We start from the raw sequence: 16,822 nt of genomic DNA, 5'->3' as shown, positions 1-16,822 counted from the left end.
TTGTCTGAAAAGGTCTTTACACAGCGTCACAACAACATCCCCTGACCCCTGACCCCTGTGTATGACTCACCTGATCTCCACAAAGTCCAGGCTGCAGGAGGGGGGAGAGCCCTCCAGCTCAAAGTCTGTGAAGTTCAGCTGGATCTGAGTGTTGATCGGCACGATGATCCTGAACACACAGTCTCTGTGGTTGGGGTAGTAGCTGGGGTAGTTAGGAGACATGAAGGAGCCGGTGGAGGTGGTGAAGGTCTCACTGCAGTCTGGGGGGGGGGGGGGCACAGCTGTTCACACCTGTTCAATACTGATCATGTGACTGAACGATGGCCAGGTGAGTGTTTACCTGTGGTGGCATTCATGGAGACGTAGCGAGCGGAGAATCCTTCTTTGGCCAAACTGGAGTCAGTGACCAACAACAGAGTCAGCTGACGGTCGGTGCTGGTGATGGAGGGGGGCACCGAGCGCCCACAGTACCTGGAGGGAGAAAGGAAAAACACCTACTAGGTAGAGTTCTACGGGGATGAAGCTACCCACTAGGGTAGCTTCATCCCTGGAGGGACCCACTACCCACTAGGGTAGCTCCATCCCTGAAGGGACCCACTAGGGTAGCCCCATCCCTGGAGGGACACACTACCCACTAGGGTAGCCCCATCCCTGGAGGGACCCACTACCCACTAGGGTATCTTCATCCCTGGAGGGACCCACTACCCACTAGGGTAGCCCCATCCCTAGAGGGACCCACTACCCACTAGGGTAGCTTCATCCCTGGAGGGACCCACTACCCACTAGGGTAGCTTCATCCCTGGAGGGACCCACTAGTGTAGCCCCATCCCTGGAGGGACCCACTACCCACTAGGGTAGCTTCATCCCTGGAGGGACCCACTACCCACTAGGGTAGCCCCATCCCTGGAGGGACCCACTACCCACTAGGGTAGCCCCATCCCTGGAGGGACCCACTACCCACTATGGTAGCTTCATCCCTGGAGGGACCCACTACCCACTAGGGTAGCCCCATCCCTGGAGGGACCCACTAGTGTAGCCCCATCCCTGGAGGGACCCACTACCCACTAGGGTAGCTTCATCCCTGGAGGGACCCACTACCCACTAGGGTAGCCCCATCCCTGGAGGGACCCACTACCCACTGGGGTAGCTTCATCCCTGGAGGGACCCACTAGTGTAGCCCCATCCCTGGAGGGACCCACTACCCACTAGTGTAGCTTCATCCCTGGAGGGACCCACTAGGGTAGCCCCATCCCTGGAGGGACCCACTACCCACTAGGGTAGCTTCATCCCTGGAGGGACCCACTACCCACTAGGGTAGCCCCATCCCTGGAGGGACCCACTACCCACTAGGGTAGCCTCATCCCTGGAGGGACCCACTAGTGTAGCCCCATCCCTGGAGGGACCCACTACCCACTAGGGTAGCTTCATCCCTGGAGGGACCCACTAGGGTAGCCCCATCCCTGGAGGGACCCACTACCCACTAGGGTAGCTTCATCCCTGGAGGGACCCACTACCCACTAGGGTAGCCCCATCCCTGGAGGGACCCACTAAGGAAGTCTAACGTAGTGATTCCAGTCTCGGTGCTGGTACTGTAGATTCAGGTTGAGAGTGCTCAGTAAGGATGCATGGGGGAGTAAAAGTCTGAATCAAGACTGACCATCCAGGTTAAATTAAGTCTGTAAAACAACAAACAAACACACACACACAATAACAATAACACACAGACACACACAACAACACACACACTGTGTACCTGCCGATCTTGGTCCCGGTCTCCACCGTGCCGTTGTCGTACACCTCCAGGTAGTCCAGGTTACAGTTGGAGTGGTACTCCAGGTTGAAGGTGTCGAAGCTGAGTCGGACCAGGTTGCCGGGGGCGACGGTGATGTACCAGGTGCATCTGGCTCCGTGAGGGTAGTTGGTGGGATGTCCGGGGCTGGTGATGGTACCGGCCGGGTCCGTCAGCGTGGCACCGCATCCTGGGTCGGAGGGGGGGGGGGGGGGAGACGGGTCAGAGAGAGGGAGGTCTGAAGGAACCGCAGAACTATAGAACCACAGAACCGCAAAACTATTGAAACACAGAACCATAGAACTATAGAACCATAGAACCCTGAGCCAGTGGCAGAACCACACTTCAACATCATGTCAAACACCAACAGTCCAACAAAGTGTTTCCTTGTTTCAGTTCTGGTCCTGGTTCTGGTTCTGGCTCAGATTCGGGTTCTGGTTCAGGTTCTGGTTCTGGTTCTGGTTCTGTCCAGGTCAGAGAAGGGACTGACCCTCCAGCGCGGACCCGTACGCTGCCTCGAAGCCGTGGTTGCTGACGGACGAGTCGGTTCTGAAGCGGATGAACATGGACTTCTGGGTCGACTGCAGAGTGGGCGGAGCTTCGTCTCCACAGAACGTCCCCAGCAGAGGAGAGCTGGACGTGGCACCGTCCCTCACCTGCAGGCAGAGGACACGGTGACTCTGACATCCCATAGTGTCCATGGAGAAAGGGCCACGGACTGTTTGTGTTTACTCACCTGAACGTAGTCATAGCGACAGGACCCGCCCTCGACGTCGAAGGACAGGAAGTTGAGCGTGACCACGTAGCCGTCCGGCTGGTTGATGACCCACTCACACACCTTGTTGTGGGGGTAGGAGTTGGGGTGGTAGGGGGAGCGCAGCTGCCCCGTCCCCGAGAACGTGCCCCCACAGCCTGATGACATCACACACACACACGTTACCACGCTGTGACATCATCAGTGACATGTTCACATCAAATCAAAATCAAAATAAACTTTAATGTCCCCGGAGGGAAAATTGTCTTGGACAATCAATGCTGTGCATCCTGCAAGACAGATTTTAAAACCATACACCTTTTCACACACACACACACACACACACACACACACACACACACACACACACACACACACACACACACACACACACACACACACACACACACACAACCAACAGAGATCACTTACAGACAGTACGACTAAGTTCATGGTTCATACAAAGTAATAAATAATTATTGTACTTTCTATATATTGCATCTTGCCTCAGTATTGCCACAGTCTCTGGGTCTTAATTGCACCATTTCGTATGTGTGGATGTTGTCACATGTTGTCACATCACGTGAAGTCTCACCAACAGTGTAGACGGCTCTGAATCCGGCCCGGCTCACCGAGCTGTCGGACCTGAACCGGATCCACAGGAAGTTGGAGGAGGAGATGATCGGAGCGGGGAGCGTGGTGCCACAGTATCGGCCAATAAGAGCGTCCGTCTCCGCACTGCCGTCACGAACCTGACGGACGGGAACAGAACAGGACAACGGATCAATAAGTCAATGACTCCTCCATGGACACACGGACGTCCCACACTGCAGCCGGTCTGTGAACGCACCTCCACGTAGTCGAAGGAGCACATGCTGTGACTCTCCAGGTTCATGTGAGTGAAGTTCAGCGACACCGGCTCGGCGGCCGGCAGCCGGATCACGTACACACACTGCCGGTTGTGGGCGTAGTTGTTGGGCCAGTTGGGGGAGATGATGACTCCCTCGCTGTCAGTGAAGGTCCCGCCACAGCCGGGATCGCCTGGAAAACACAGCGGGATGAGGAATACCGGTCCAGCTCAGGAGGAGAGGACGACTTACTGTCGTCTGCAGCTGCAGCTGAACTTGTATTGACACGACAGAGTCGAACTGGTGGTCACTGCTTTGAGGTTTGAGTTTGAGTTTATTTCGATCAGAAAAAAAAAAAAAAAAAATAGAACCACAAAAAAATACAGTTACACATCCCTCTAAGAGCAGGGCTGCATGGCTGATGGAAAGGTCAGGGCTGAAGCTACAAGCTTATAGATGCCCTAACCTTTACACCATACATATAAATATATGTATATACAGTACCTTTACATAAACAAACCAGCACACATGCCATCTACACACATATACACACCTACATGTACATACTCAGCAAATACCAAGCAAAAAATAGACAACATAACAATTACAAAAGACAAGACAAAAGACAAAATACAATTTGCCAACATAAGATGTGCTCTGACCACCAGGCATGTAGTTGTACTAGTTGTGTACTTGTTGTGTGTACTTAAGTTGTGATATATACTAGTTGTGTACTTGTGTGTCCTTACTTGGTGAGGTTGTGTAGGTGATGTGGAAGCCGCGGTCCGACACCGTCTGGTCCGAGTGGAAGTGGATCCATGCGGCCGGACCGGTCGTCCTCAGGGGGGCCGGCGATGCAGTGCTGCAGTACTTCCCCAGGACAGGGTCTGCAGGAAGTAGACCGTCCCGGATCTACCACACACAGACACACAACACAGTCAGTGCAACAACAACACAATGCAACAACAACACAGTGCAACAACAACAGTAGCTGTGGTTTTCCATGAAGGTTCTCCGTCATCCAGGTCATTGTAGTCGTTAAGTTGGAGGCAACTGAAGAACTTTCAGAGTCCAGTTGCCTCCAACAGCTGTGGTTGTGTTACAGACCGACAACAGCAGTGGTTGTGTTACAGACCGACAACAGCTGTGGCTGTGGTACAGACCTCCAGGAAGTCGAAGCTGCAGTCCGGGTGCTGCTCCAGACTCAGAGTCCCGAAGGCGAAGGTGATGAGGAGTCCCGGCTGCACCGTCACCTCCCAGTAGCAGTCTCGGCCCGGCGGGTAGTTGCCGGGGTAACCGGGTGAGTTGATGTTGCCGTAGGGAGCGGTCAGCTCGTCTCCGCACACTGACAGGAGGAGAGGAACGACGTGTTAGTGGAAGGTTTGACTCTCAGCGTCCGTGTGGGCTCGGACCAGAACCGGCACCAGTACCTGGGTCCTGAGACTGAGACTGAACCAGTACCTGGGTCCTGCGACTGCCAGGCCACGGTGAAGCCGCCGGCGCTGATGGAGTGGTCGGAGCGGAACCAGAAGTACAGTGCATTGTGGGAGCTGAGCAGCTGCTGGGGGTTGTTGGTGCCGCAGTACTTCCCCAGCATGAACGCCGAGGCCGAGTCGCCGTCGTGGATCTGCAGGAAGTCGAAGTTGCAGTTGGAGCTGCTCTCCAGCTGGAAGAACGGGAAGGTGATCCGCAGAATCTGGAGAGGAGACCACAGGGTGATGACATCATCACACAGCCGATGACATCATCACACACCGATGACATCATCACACAGAGTGAGACGACCGCCGATGACATCATCCTGAACAGCTGAGCTCACCTTGTTGGGCTCGATGCGGATCACCCAGGCGCAGCTGACCAGGTGGTCGTACTCGTCGTGACCCGGAGTGTTGGGATAACTGAAGGATCCTGCAGGACCGGACAGGTAGCCGCCACACTCTGGAACACACACACACACACACACACACAGATACACACACACACACACACACACACACACACACACACACACACACACAGACGTCATGGAGATGTAACCCTCAGGTCTGACCCTGGACCAGCTCCTTCAGTGGATGATGACTCGTGTTCAAGCTCCCATTCATAAAGACAGTCCCCTCCCTCTGACTCTGCAGTAGATGATCCAGTCATCTGCACTTAAACCTATTCATCACTCTGTGGCACTTTGTCCATTTATAGATATTACTGACACTACGTATTTTCATAATATTACTAGGCCGGTGCATATTCTCATTTGTCCAGGTCATAGTATTTCAAAGGAGGTTAAATCGAAAGCAACTGGACTTAGTTATTTGTCTAGGAAGACGTTTCACCTCTCATCCAAGAGGCTTCATCAGTTCATGTAGCAACTGACCAGGCTGGGACTGGTCCAACTATCTGGTGTGGAGACTCACTATTTAACCTCTTGTGTGGGCGTTCACAAGGGTGATGATGTCACTAGTTCCCTTTTGTGCTCCAAGTGCCAACGACTGTCGTTGGCACTTGGAGCACAAAGCCTGGTCAGCTGCGTACATGAACTGATGAAGCCTCTTGGATGAAGGTGAAACGTCTTCCTAGACAAATAACTAAGTCCAGTTGCTTTCGATTTAACCTCCTTTGAAAAACATAATATTACTACAATGTTACTTTCATAGAAAAGTATGTTTTTAAGTATCAGTATCATAACTGCATTTCTGACGTTCATAACAAACCAAACCGTTTAAAAACTGGTCAGAAGTTCTGGTGATTTTAGTAGAACATGCTCCACAGGCTTAATGCTCTGAGGGAGCGGACTGAGCCAAGATGGCGTCCGTGTGGCGCCGCCGTGTCATTGAGTGACTCATCTAGTCTTCTTACAGATATATATATATATGTATATGTATGTACCTTGCTGTGCGGTCTGGCAGAGCGGGCCGGTCCACTGGTCGGTGCAGCTGCAGGTGAAGCCGTTGGTGCCGTCGGTGCAGGTGCCTCCGTTCTGACACGGATTACTGGAGCACTCGTTGATGTTCTGGTCACACAGAGGCCCCGCCCACCCGGGGCTACAGGTACAGGTGTAGCCGGGGGCGGAGCTAGTGGCCTGGACAGGTGGACAGGTGGACAGGTGGACAGGTGTCACATGATGCAGAACCAACACATTTGAAATATTTATTTATGCCCACATAATAAAGAAGTACAAGGGTTCTTGCACAAGGGACATAAACTCTGCCAGTGCAGTTGACAATGGAAGACGGTCAGACACAAAGCACCTGGGCAGCTGAATGCTACATCTGTAGCCTATAGCTGAGACTACCAAATATAAAGACTAGAAGTTTACATCTGTAGCCTATAGCTGAGAGATGGTCTGCTTCAGCTGCTTTGGTCAGAAAGGCCTCTAGGCTGTAATCAAAGGTACAGCCCACCTCCAGAATGAATGAATGAATGAACCTCTCTATGATTTTCATTAACAACAACAACATCAGGAGTATTAGCTGTTACATTAGAGAACATTGAGACATCGTTACACAGGCTGAACATGCTCGGCTTCACAGTAGAATGTTTTACACACAACCCCAAACACACACACTTACCACACACTGTCCATTGACGCAGGGGTTGTTGGTCTGACAGACGTTGCTGGTCTGAGTGCAGCCGGCCGGACCGTAGCCGCTGCCGACGTAGCCGGGAGGACAGGTGCAGACGGGGAGGGTGGAGCCTGGGGGGGGGGGGGGGGGGGATATATATATATATATATATAAGATATAAAATATATTTAAAGGAACATTGCGTAGGAATTCCTCCATCTAGCGTTGTGGTTGTAGATCTCAAGCAGCTCAGTCGTATTTTTCATGCTGCATTCAGGTGAAATTGGGCAGACGGCAGACGGACGACAGCCGCTGCACGTAACGGCATAAACAAGCCTCTATGTAAACAAGTGGTCACGTGACAACACGTTGTCATGGCGATGTGGTATTGTTTTACCGTCTTTCTCTGGACTTCTGTGACTAAAATGACATCTGGTTTGTTAGCGACGGCCGTCTGCCCGACTGCAGGTGAATGCAGCATCAGTGTAACGCTCCATTCCTCCTCACTGCGTTACCACGGTGACTTTTCACAGACGTGTGTGTGTGTGTGTGTGTGTGTGTGTGTGTGTGTGTGTGTGTGTGTGTGTGTGTGTGTGTGTGTGTGTGTGTGTGTGTTACCTGTGCTGGGGGAGCAGGTGGCCAATGGGTGACAGCCTCCGTTGTTGACGTTGCAGACGTTGCTCTGAGTGCACGTTCTCCCGTTGCCTTCATAACCTGCACACACACAAGACAAGGCAGTTTTATCTGTAGCCCGTTTCTACCACCAGTTTGTCTCAAAGGGCTTTACATCCCATCATAACAACATCCTCTGTCCTTAGACCCTCACATCGACTGAGGAAAAACTCCATGGAAAACCCTTTTAAAAGGGAAAACCAGGAGAAAGCTCAGGGTGAGCAACAGAGGAGGGATGTGTGTGTGTGTGTGTGTGTGTGTGTGTGTGTGTGTGTGTGTGTGTGTGTGTGTGTGTGTGTGTGTGTGTGTGTGTGTGTGTGTGTGTGTGTGTGTGTGTGTGTGTGTGTGTGTGTGTGTCTCACCTGGGGGGCAGGGGCCACAGTGGAAGGAGCCCATGGTGTTGAGGCACGTTACCATGGGAGCAGTGGAGCAGCCGCCGTTATTGGTCGAACACTCGTCAACGTCCTGACAGCTGTAGCCGTTGCCCTGCCAACCTGAGACGGACAGGTGAAGACAGGAGAGGACAGGTATGTTAAAGGGTTATTGCCGTTTTTTCCGTTATGCTACAGTTCGTTTCTCATTTCAACTTGTAATCGACTTGTAATGACACCAAAGTTATCTGGGGGAGGAAATGATCGGATTTATGACAGAGATAAGGGCCAGATTGTAAAAAACGGTAATTATCCTTTAACAGGTGTGTGTGTGTGTGTGTGTGTGTGTGTGTGTGTGTGTGTGTGTGTGTGTGTGTGTGTGTGTGTGTGTGTGTGTGTGTGTGTGTGTGTGTGTGTGTGTGTGTGTGTGTGTGTGTGTGTGCTACCAGCGGGACACGCTCCGCAGTAGAAGGATCCCTGTGTGTTGTAGCAGGGAACGATGGGGTTACTGGAACACGGTTTGTTGGGGAGTTGACACTCGTTGAGGTCGGCGCTGCAGGCGGCGTTCCCGGGCGGCGCCGTCCAGCCGCTGTCACAGATGCACCGGAACCTCGGCTGATTGGAGGAAACACACACACACACACACACACACACACACACACACACACACACACACACACACACACACACACACACACACACACACACACAGCTGGTCACACCTCAGCAGTGACATCATCATCATGTCTGTGTGTCTGTCTGTAGTTCACCTGTCCCGGCGTCACGCGGTCGGCGTCGATGCAGGTGCCGTGGACACACAGGTCTGGACCGGCGTTCCTGCAGTCGTCGTAGCGCACGGAGCAGAGCGGCCCGGACCACTCCGCAGGACAGGTACACCTACACACAGGGACACGTCAATACTGGTCAATACCGACCAATACCGATCAATACCGATCAATATCGATCAATACCGATCAATACCGATCAATACTGGTCAATATCGATCAATACGTCTGATCACTGATCAATAAAGAAAAGATCACGATAAAGATTTTATTCTGTGGGTAATGGGGGCGGGACTAGATCAGCTTTAGCTTCTCCTGCTTTCCCTGTCGGCCTTGTGGATTGTATTACAGTTTTTCTCAATTGCTAAAACACTAAACCCTGTTGTCTGAACCCACTGACTGAACCAGTCACTCTCTTTTGGCAAAACCATCAGCACTTTTCACCTGTTTAGACACAACTCACCAACACATTTTCATTGTGATGCACCTGTGTTGCAAAATGCTGAGCACAGGTGGCAAAAGTCAAACACAAGTAAAGCACAAGTTTCACCGGTTGAACACAACAACTCAATCTGATCACAGTTGTGTCCAATGATGTGAGGGCACATATACTGTAGCCAGTTCAGGATGAAGTCCTGTGGCCTGGTCCAGTACAGAGAGATGATGCTGTGGCTGAGTTCTGCACTTCTCATTTCTATATGTTTGTACTTTATTTTTACGTAGGCTTACTGTGTACAAGTGCTCAATGCACAAGATTTCTGTTTGTTTTTGTACTGTACAAGTGCTACGTGTAAATGCACAGGATTTCTGTTTTTTGTACTCCTTTTTTTTTTTTACTATGTACAGGTGCTAAATGCACAGGTTTTTTGTTTTGCAAGAGGAGAAGATGAGGGACGACAGGGTGAAGGAAGAAAGGATGAGGGAGGGAGGGAGGGAGGGATGAACTGGGCAGAAAAAAAAGAAGGAAGGAAAAGGGGATGAAATGGATGTGGAGAGGGAAGGAGGAGGGTGAAAGAAAGGGAAGGAGAGAAGTGCTACAGTGTAAATGCACAGGTTTTTTGTTTTGCAACATAAACATTTATTTCTACAGCTTCATGTGCTGAGCGTTGTGTTTTCTATTTTTCTATGTAGTGTTTAGTGACTGCTCAGTAGTGTTTTTAATTTTGATTGACTCGGGGCACGATTTGACAACAGAGTTCAGTTTTGGGCACAGATTGAACTGTTTTGAGGTGAAAGTTTGGTTTTGTAGTGAAACTAAGTGAAACTAAGAGCAACGTGAGCAACGTGAGCAGACGTACGTGAAGGACCCGGCCGTGTTGACACACGTGGCTCCGTTCTGACACTGCTGAGACGTTCCTGAGTAAACCTGACACTCGTTCACATCCGTGGCGCAGTTCGGACCCTAGAGACACAGAGACACAGAGAGTTAAAATGTTACGCATCATCTTATGAATCAATGTGTAGCTGTCTGTCAGGATCAGTGACATCATCAATAATCAATAATCAATAACCAGTAGTAATATCAGAACTCACGGCCCAGTTGGCGGGACAGACGCAGTGATACGAGCTGAGCAGGTTCAGACACGTTCCTCCGTTCTGACACGGGTTGCTGCTGCACGTCTCCCTGGCAACGGTCTGATGATGTCACAACACAGGTGATGATGTCATAACCATATCCATATCCTTCTAGAAAACTACGAGCTCTTGCCTTCCTGTAGAAACTATAACCCTAAATGCAGACTGAACCTTTAAACAGCTCTGTAGACGGTGCACGCTGGCGCTGAGGCCTGGGAGCTGCAATAACTCTTGTTTTATTTTATTTTTTTATCTGGGAGATGTGCAATAACTAATGCTTGTTTGTTTGTTTGTTTACTTTTTAATCTTTTTAACCCTTAACTGGGTGTGTCATGAGTGTGTGTGTACATGTCAACTGTCATTTATGTATTTTATGTATATTAAGGCAGCTTTTTACCATGCACTGAGTCCACAACAAATTTCCCCTGTGGGACATTAAAGTTTATTCTATTCTATTCTATAACACTGGTGATGATGTCACAACGCGGGTGATGATGTCATAACTCACCTGTTCCAGCGTGGTCACTTTGGTTTCCAGTGTCGACACCTGAAGAAGAAGCAAAATAAAAGCTTTTACTATCCTGTTATCCACCTTTCTCCGGGGGGGGGGTAGTATAGGCTACTCCAGACCTGTGTGGAGCGCTACAGCACCACACACATAAACACTAAAGACAGAGAAGAAGATGGAAAGTCCCCCGCTGTATTCAAACTCAGACATGGAATTAAATGTTGACAGGGAGTCGTGTCAGAGTAAATATCACTGATGATTAAACAGACGTGATTCAGCCGCAGCGTCTGAGCGACCCGACGGCAGTGTCGCCTGCTGCAGCAGTGTGTGTGTGTGTCTCAGGTTACAGGTACAGGTAGAGTGAGTGGTGGGGGGCATGACATCGTTTCAGAAAAAATCTGTTTTGGGCGTCCAGACGGATACGCTGGGGCGGCGTTTTCAGATTTTCCCACTCTGGGACACGTTTTAAAAAATACCGTTTTCACCCCCAAAAAACGCCGTCCGCCTGGACGCGATGCCGATCTGATAAAGTATTTATCCAGATTCAAAAAAAACGTTTCCATCTGGACCGGGGCCCTGAGTGAGTGACAGCGCTGTCTCGGTGCTGAACGTGTCACTGCTCAGAGACACAGAGAGGAAGAGACAGAGAGAGACGGTCAGGGACGGCGCTGCGCCGCCGCGCTGCCGACAACAGGAGAACTGTCCCCTGTCATGCCCGCGCGCATGTTCATAATCCAGAATAACGTTAATGAATTACAGTAATGATGTAAAAGCCAAGATGATTTAATACAGTAGCCTATACCACCAATTGATACTTTTTTTATGTTTTATTAAATTTTTTTTTTTTTTTTTTTACCGTTCACCGCGGGCCTTTTTTGGCCACGGGCCCTAATGCAACGGCATTACTTGCATTAATGGTACTTTCGCCACTGGTTTCCATGGTTTCCGTAGTCGCGGTAAATGCATGGATTTATTTATTTATTTTTTTCAATGAAAAATCTGTAAAACACATGGATCATCACAGCAGCTTCTAACAGGATATCACACAGACTGACATCATCCGTGTTAAAAGCCAGCGTTAATAGATCCCTGCCTTTACCGCAGCTATGACAACAACTGGAAACCATGGAAACGTAAACGTACAATTCCACCAAAACTGGCTTCCGGTTTTGAACATTGATGACGTTCGGAAACTTGTGGATGATCACATGACTTGGTGATGATGTCATCGTCCCTGTGTGAGGTCACAGGGACGGCGTCGTCATGGCGACTCACCCTGGTGTCCAGCTGGTTCAGCTTGTTGGTGACATCAGGAGGAACTCCACCGCCATGAGACTTGATGTTCTCAATGTCGTCTTTGTTGGTCTTGATCTGAGGACGCACACACACACACACACACACACACACACACAGTAACACACACACACACACACACACACACACACAGTAACACACACACACACACACACACACACACACACACACACACACACACACACACACAGTAACACACACACACACACACACACACACACACACAGTAACACACACACACACACACACACAGTAACACACACAGTAACACACACACACACACAGTAACACACACACACACACACACACACACACACACACAGTAACACACACACACACACACACCGTCAACCTTCATGTTTTCAGATTCTGTCTGTTTATCAGTTCCTCTAATCACAGCTTCACTGCCTCCTCCTCTGACCTCTTGACCCCGACTTTAATTAATTAATTAATTTGTTTCACTCATCAATCAAAAAAACAAAACAAAACAACTCAAAAAGACTGGCTGTAGGGGCCAGTGCCCGGTGTGATCGCCCCATGGCCCCGTGGCCCCGTGGCCCCAATAACAACAACCAACTCATGATGAAAGAATGAACTCCTGTTGTTAAGAGAAAATACTTTCACACATTAGATAATATCATGTTTATCCGGGTAGACGTGAACAACAGCTGTAAACTGGACTCAGACTCAGACCGTTAACCCCCCCTCCCTCCAGCTCCCCGTGCCGTCAGTCAGCTGAGTCCAGCTCATCGTTCTGCTGCGTCGGCTTCTTGTTGTTAATGATCGACAGCTCATGTGATCAGCAGCAGGGTTAGGCTGCAGCAGCAGCAGCTGACGAGTTGTAAAGACACGATGAAGATCACCAGTTCACAGAGGTGACGATGAGGAGGATGAATGAATGAAGTTATTTATTTCGGTATCAAGCTTATAGAACCGAAAGGGTGAAGCCAAAGCTGATAAACCCCTTATAGACCCCTACTATACTGTACTATACTATAGTATAGACCCCTTTTACCCCTAATCAAGGTCAGGTCAACACACTGAACCAACAGGAAAGACCGTCCAGATGTTGGACCGGTCTCATGTGGTTTCAGGTCCAGATGTTGGACCGGTCTCATGTGGTTTCAGGTCCAGATGTTGGACCGGTCTCATGAGTCCTTCGGGTCCAGATGTTGGACCGGTCTCATGCGGTTTCATCGAGTCCTTCGGGTCCAGATGTTGGACCGGTCTCATGCGGTTTCACCGAGTCCTGCGGGTGCAGATGTTGGACCGGTCTCGTGTGGTTTCAGGTCCAGATGTTGGACCGGTCTCATGTGGTTTCAGGTCCAGATGTTGGACCGGTCTCATGCGGTTTCAGGTCCAGATGTTGGACCGGTCTCATGCGGTTTCAGGTCCAGATGTTGGACCGGTCTCATGTGGTTTCAGGTCCAGATGTTGGACCGGTCTCATGTGGTTTCAGGTCCAGATGTTGGACCGGTCTCATGCGGTTTCAGGTCCAGATGTTGGACCGGTCTCATGCGGTTTCAGGTCCAGATGTTGGACCGGTCTCATGCGGTTTCAGGTCCAGATGTTGGACCGGTCTCATGCGGTTTCAGGTCCAGATGTTGGACCGGTCTCATGTGGTTTCAGGTCCAGATGTTGGACCGGTCTCATGCGGTTTCAGGTCCAGATGTTGGACCGGTCTCATGCGGTTTCAGGTCCAGATGTTGGACCGGTCTCACGCGGTTTCACCGAGTCCTTCGGGTCCAGATGTTGGACCGGTCTCATGCGGTTTCAGGTCCAGATGTTGGACCGGTCTCATGTGGTTTCAGGTCCAGATGTTGGACCGGTCTCACGCGGTTTCACCGAGTCCTTCGGGTCCAGATGTTGGACCGGTCTCATGAGTCCTTCGGGTCCAGATGTTGGACCGGTCTCATGAGTCCTTCGGGTCCAGATGTTGGACCGGTCTCATGAGTCCTTCGGGTCCAGATGTTGGACCGGTCTCATGAGTCCTTCAGGTCCAGATGTTGGACCGGTCTCACGCGGTTTCACCGAGTCCTTCAGGTCCAGATGTTGGACCGGTCTCACGCGGTTTCACCGAGTCCTTCGGGTCCAGATGTTGGACCGGTCTCACGCGGTTTCACCGAGTCCTTCGGGTCCAGATGTTGGACCGGTCTCATGCAGTTTCACCGAGTCCTTCGGGTCCAGATGTTGGACCGGTCTCGTGTGGTTTCACCGAGTCCTTCAGGACGCGGCCATGCAGCGACGCGGCCATGCAGCGACGCAGCGACGCAGCGACGCAGCAGACCATAATATAATCTACTGTATGTAAATCACCAGACAGGTGGACTAGTGTCATGTAAACACTAGGTCGGTGTTTCCCTCCAGCTCATTTAACAGCTGGAACCAGAGTTCAGTCTGGATCATCACTGGTTGAAATAACGAGTCGACGGCGACAGCAGCGTTGGAGAAGAAGAAGACGTTGGCGACTGTTCAGTAACTTCACGATGACAGGATTCGATCTGAGACTCTGAGACCAGAACTAGACCCTGACCCGGTCTCACCAGACCAGAACCTGGTTCATCTCAGTCCAGAACCAGCTGTGGTCACTGGTGAACATCTGGTAAATGGTAAATGGACTAGCCTAGCCACCTAGCCTATATAGCGCTTGTCTAGTCACTGGGACCACTCAAAGCGCTTTACACTGTAATGGTCCATTCACCCTTTCACACACATTCACACGGGCAGGTGGTTCAGTGTCTGGCCCAAGGACACTTCAACATGCAGACAGGGGGAGCTGGGAATCGAACCACTGACCATCCGTTAGTGAACGACCCGCTTTACCACCTGAGCCACAGCCGCCTACTGGTCCAGAACCAGTTCTGGTCTGTAGTGGACTCTAGTGGTCTCTAGTGGACTCTAGTGGACTCTAGTGGACTCACCTGACTCAGCAGCAGGGTCAGGTCTTCTTCTCCCACCTTGACGCGTCCCGACCCGGTTGCCTGGAAACGGACGTCTCTGTTGTTGCCGGAGGTGAAGACAAGATGGCCGCCGTCGGAGCGCATACGAGGCCTGAGGAGTCACATCAGAATAATAATATTATAATAATCTTTATTATAGAAACAATACAACAGTTTAAAACACAACACGTCATCAACAAAGAAAGCCAAGCTGTAACAGTTTAAAAGATAAAAATCAACTTCTATTAAAAGCCAAAAAAAAGATACGTTTTCAATTTCTTTTTAAAAATGGCCAACGAGTCCAAGGTGAAATGTTCCAGAGTCTTGGACCGTTACAACAGAAAGCTGCTTTATAAATGAGTAAAAGAACTTAAAATCACTCCTAACAGAAACAGGCAACCAGTGCAATGTTTTATTAGTATTAATATTAGTTATTGGTAGGTCTATTAGTTAAAATCCTGGCTGCTGCGTTCTGGAAAACTTGTAGTTTCTTTAGTGACTTTATTGGGACCAGTAAAAAGAGAACTGCAGTAATCCAGCTGACTAGTAATAAAAACATGTACAAGTATCTCAGCATCATCCTGACTTAAAGAAGTCTGATGATTTAGCAGTTTTTACAACACTGTTAAAATGGCAAATAAAACCTCTCAGGGTCGTAACATGTGATTTAACCTGCTGGGACAGAGAAACTTTAACTGGAGTTTCTTCTAGTAGGGTTAGAGTTAACCCCCCTATAGTGGGTTAGGGTTAACCCCCCTATAGTGGGTTAGGGTTAACCCTAAACCCCCCTATAGTGGACCAACAAGAAAAATCTCAGTTTTCTGCTCATTCAGTTTAAAAAAGGTTTTGTTCATCCAGATGTTAAAATCTGTGTAGCTACATTATGAGGAAGCGTATATAAAGAAAAGAGGACACCACATGACCGTCACGATCTCGTCCTATTGGCTCAGAGCCGATCGGATCAGAACCGATCACGCTGATCGATCGGTGGAGAATAGGGGTGGGAGAAAAAATCGATTCACATAAATATCGCGATATCTTTTTGGACGATTTTTAAATCGATTTTTTTTTTTTTTGAAAAAAAATATTTTTTTTTGAATTTTTTTTTTTTGTGTGCATTTGTTCGCCTTTTTTACATACAGAGAGTCCAGGTTTTGAAAAGGGTTTAAGTTCACTTTATAATGAAGTATGTTAATTTATAGGCTCCTACAGTATTTGTGTGCAGATAAATGTTAAATATGCTAAAGACTAAAAATCGAGAGAATCGGCAATATCGTAGAATTGCAATTTAATTGAATCGCCATCCAAAAAATCGTAGAAGAATGGAATCGGGAGAAAAGCAAATCGTCCCAGCCCTAGTGGAGAACTCACTGGTCGTCGTTGGCGCTGCGCTGGTCGCTGGCCTCGCCGTGCAGCCCCGCGAGGAGGAGGAGGAGGATGAAGAGCGGCCGTGGGGTCATGACGAGCTGCTGCCTCGACGCCGCTCACCGTCGGTCTGAGCCCAGAGCTTCTGTCTCCGTGGAGATGAGAGCGTCTCCGTGGAGATGACTATCGGACTTTGACCCGACTCGTAAAGAGTGAAGCTCCTCACATGACCGGCTGATCAGTAACCGATGCTGGGTCCTCCCACGGGCCCTGAACGCATCGCTGCTGCTGCTGCTGCTGCTGCTGCTGCTGCTGCTGCTGCTGCTGCTGCTGCTGCTTCCT

General features: G+C 49.9%; 1 protein-coding gene across 1 annotated transcript in view; it reads right to left on the bottom strand.

The window, feature by feature from the left end:
* Window positions 1-16,575, bottom strand: part of cubn (cubilin (intrinsic factor-cobalamin receptor)) — a gene marked incomplete at both ends in the record, with an annotated part of 58,129 nt that extends 41,554 nt beyond the window's left edge. The window contains 23 exons of the mRNA XM_083995226.1: window positions 71-260; window positions 341-471; window positions 1,754-1,979; window positions 2,280-2,445; window positions 2,526-2,701; window positions 3,139-3,295; window positions 3,394-3,584; window positions 4,141-4,303; window positions 4,555-4,736; window positions 4,853-5,087; window positions 5,211-5,329; window positions 6,275-6,467; window positions 6,958-7,082; window positions 7,570-7,665; window positions 7,986-8,117; window positions 8,441-8,609; window positions 8,765-8,891; window positions 10,078-10,181; window positions 10,313-10,414; window positions 10,863-10,901; window positions 12,138-12,233; window positions 15,098-15,227; window positions 16,487-16,575. Of these exons, the coding sequence (XP_083851352.1) occupies window positions 71-260; window positions 341-471; window positions 1,754-1,979; window positions 2,280-2,445; window positions 2,526-2,701; window positions 3,139-3,295; window positions 3,394-3,584; window positions 4,141-4,303; window positions 4,555-4,736; window positions 4,853-5,087; window positions 5,211-5,329; window positions 6,275-6,467; window positions 6,958-7,082; window positions 7,570-7,665; window positions 7,986-8,117; window positions 8,441-8,609; window positions 8,765-8,891; window positions 10,078-10,181; window positions 10,313-10,414; window positions 10,863-10,901; window positions 12,138-12,233; window positions 15,098-15,227; window positions 16,487-16,575 (3,338 nt within the window). The remainder of the gene's footprint in view (window positions 1-70; window positions 261-340; window positions 472-1,753; window positions 1,980-2,279; window positions 2,446-2,525; window positions 2,702-3,138; window positions 3,296-3,393; window positions 3,585-4,140; window positions 4,304-4,554; window positions 4,737-4,852; window positions 5,088-5,210; window positions 5,330-6,274; window positions 6,468-6,957; window positions 7,083-7,569; window positions 7,666-7,985; window positions 8,118-8,440; window positions 8,610-8,764; window positions 8,892-10,077; window positions 10,182-10,312; window positions 10,415-10,862; window positions 10,902-12,137; window positions 12,234-15,097; window positions 15,228-16,486) is intronic.
* Window positions 16,576-16,822: the final 247 nt, after the last annotated feature.

The sequence above is a fragment of the Trachurus trachurus genome, assembly GCF_905171665.1.
Source record: "Trachurus trachurus genome assembly, chromosome: 20".
Lineage (NCBI taxonomy): Eukaryota > Metazoa > Chordata > Actinopteri > Carangiformes > Carangidae > Trachurus > Trachurus trachurus.
The sequence above is the reverse complement of the archived record's forward strand: the minus strand, read 5'-3'. Positions and strand labels throughout refer to the sequence as shown.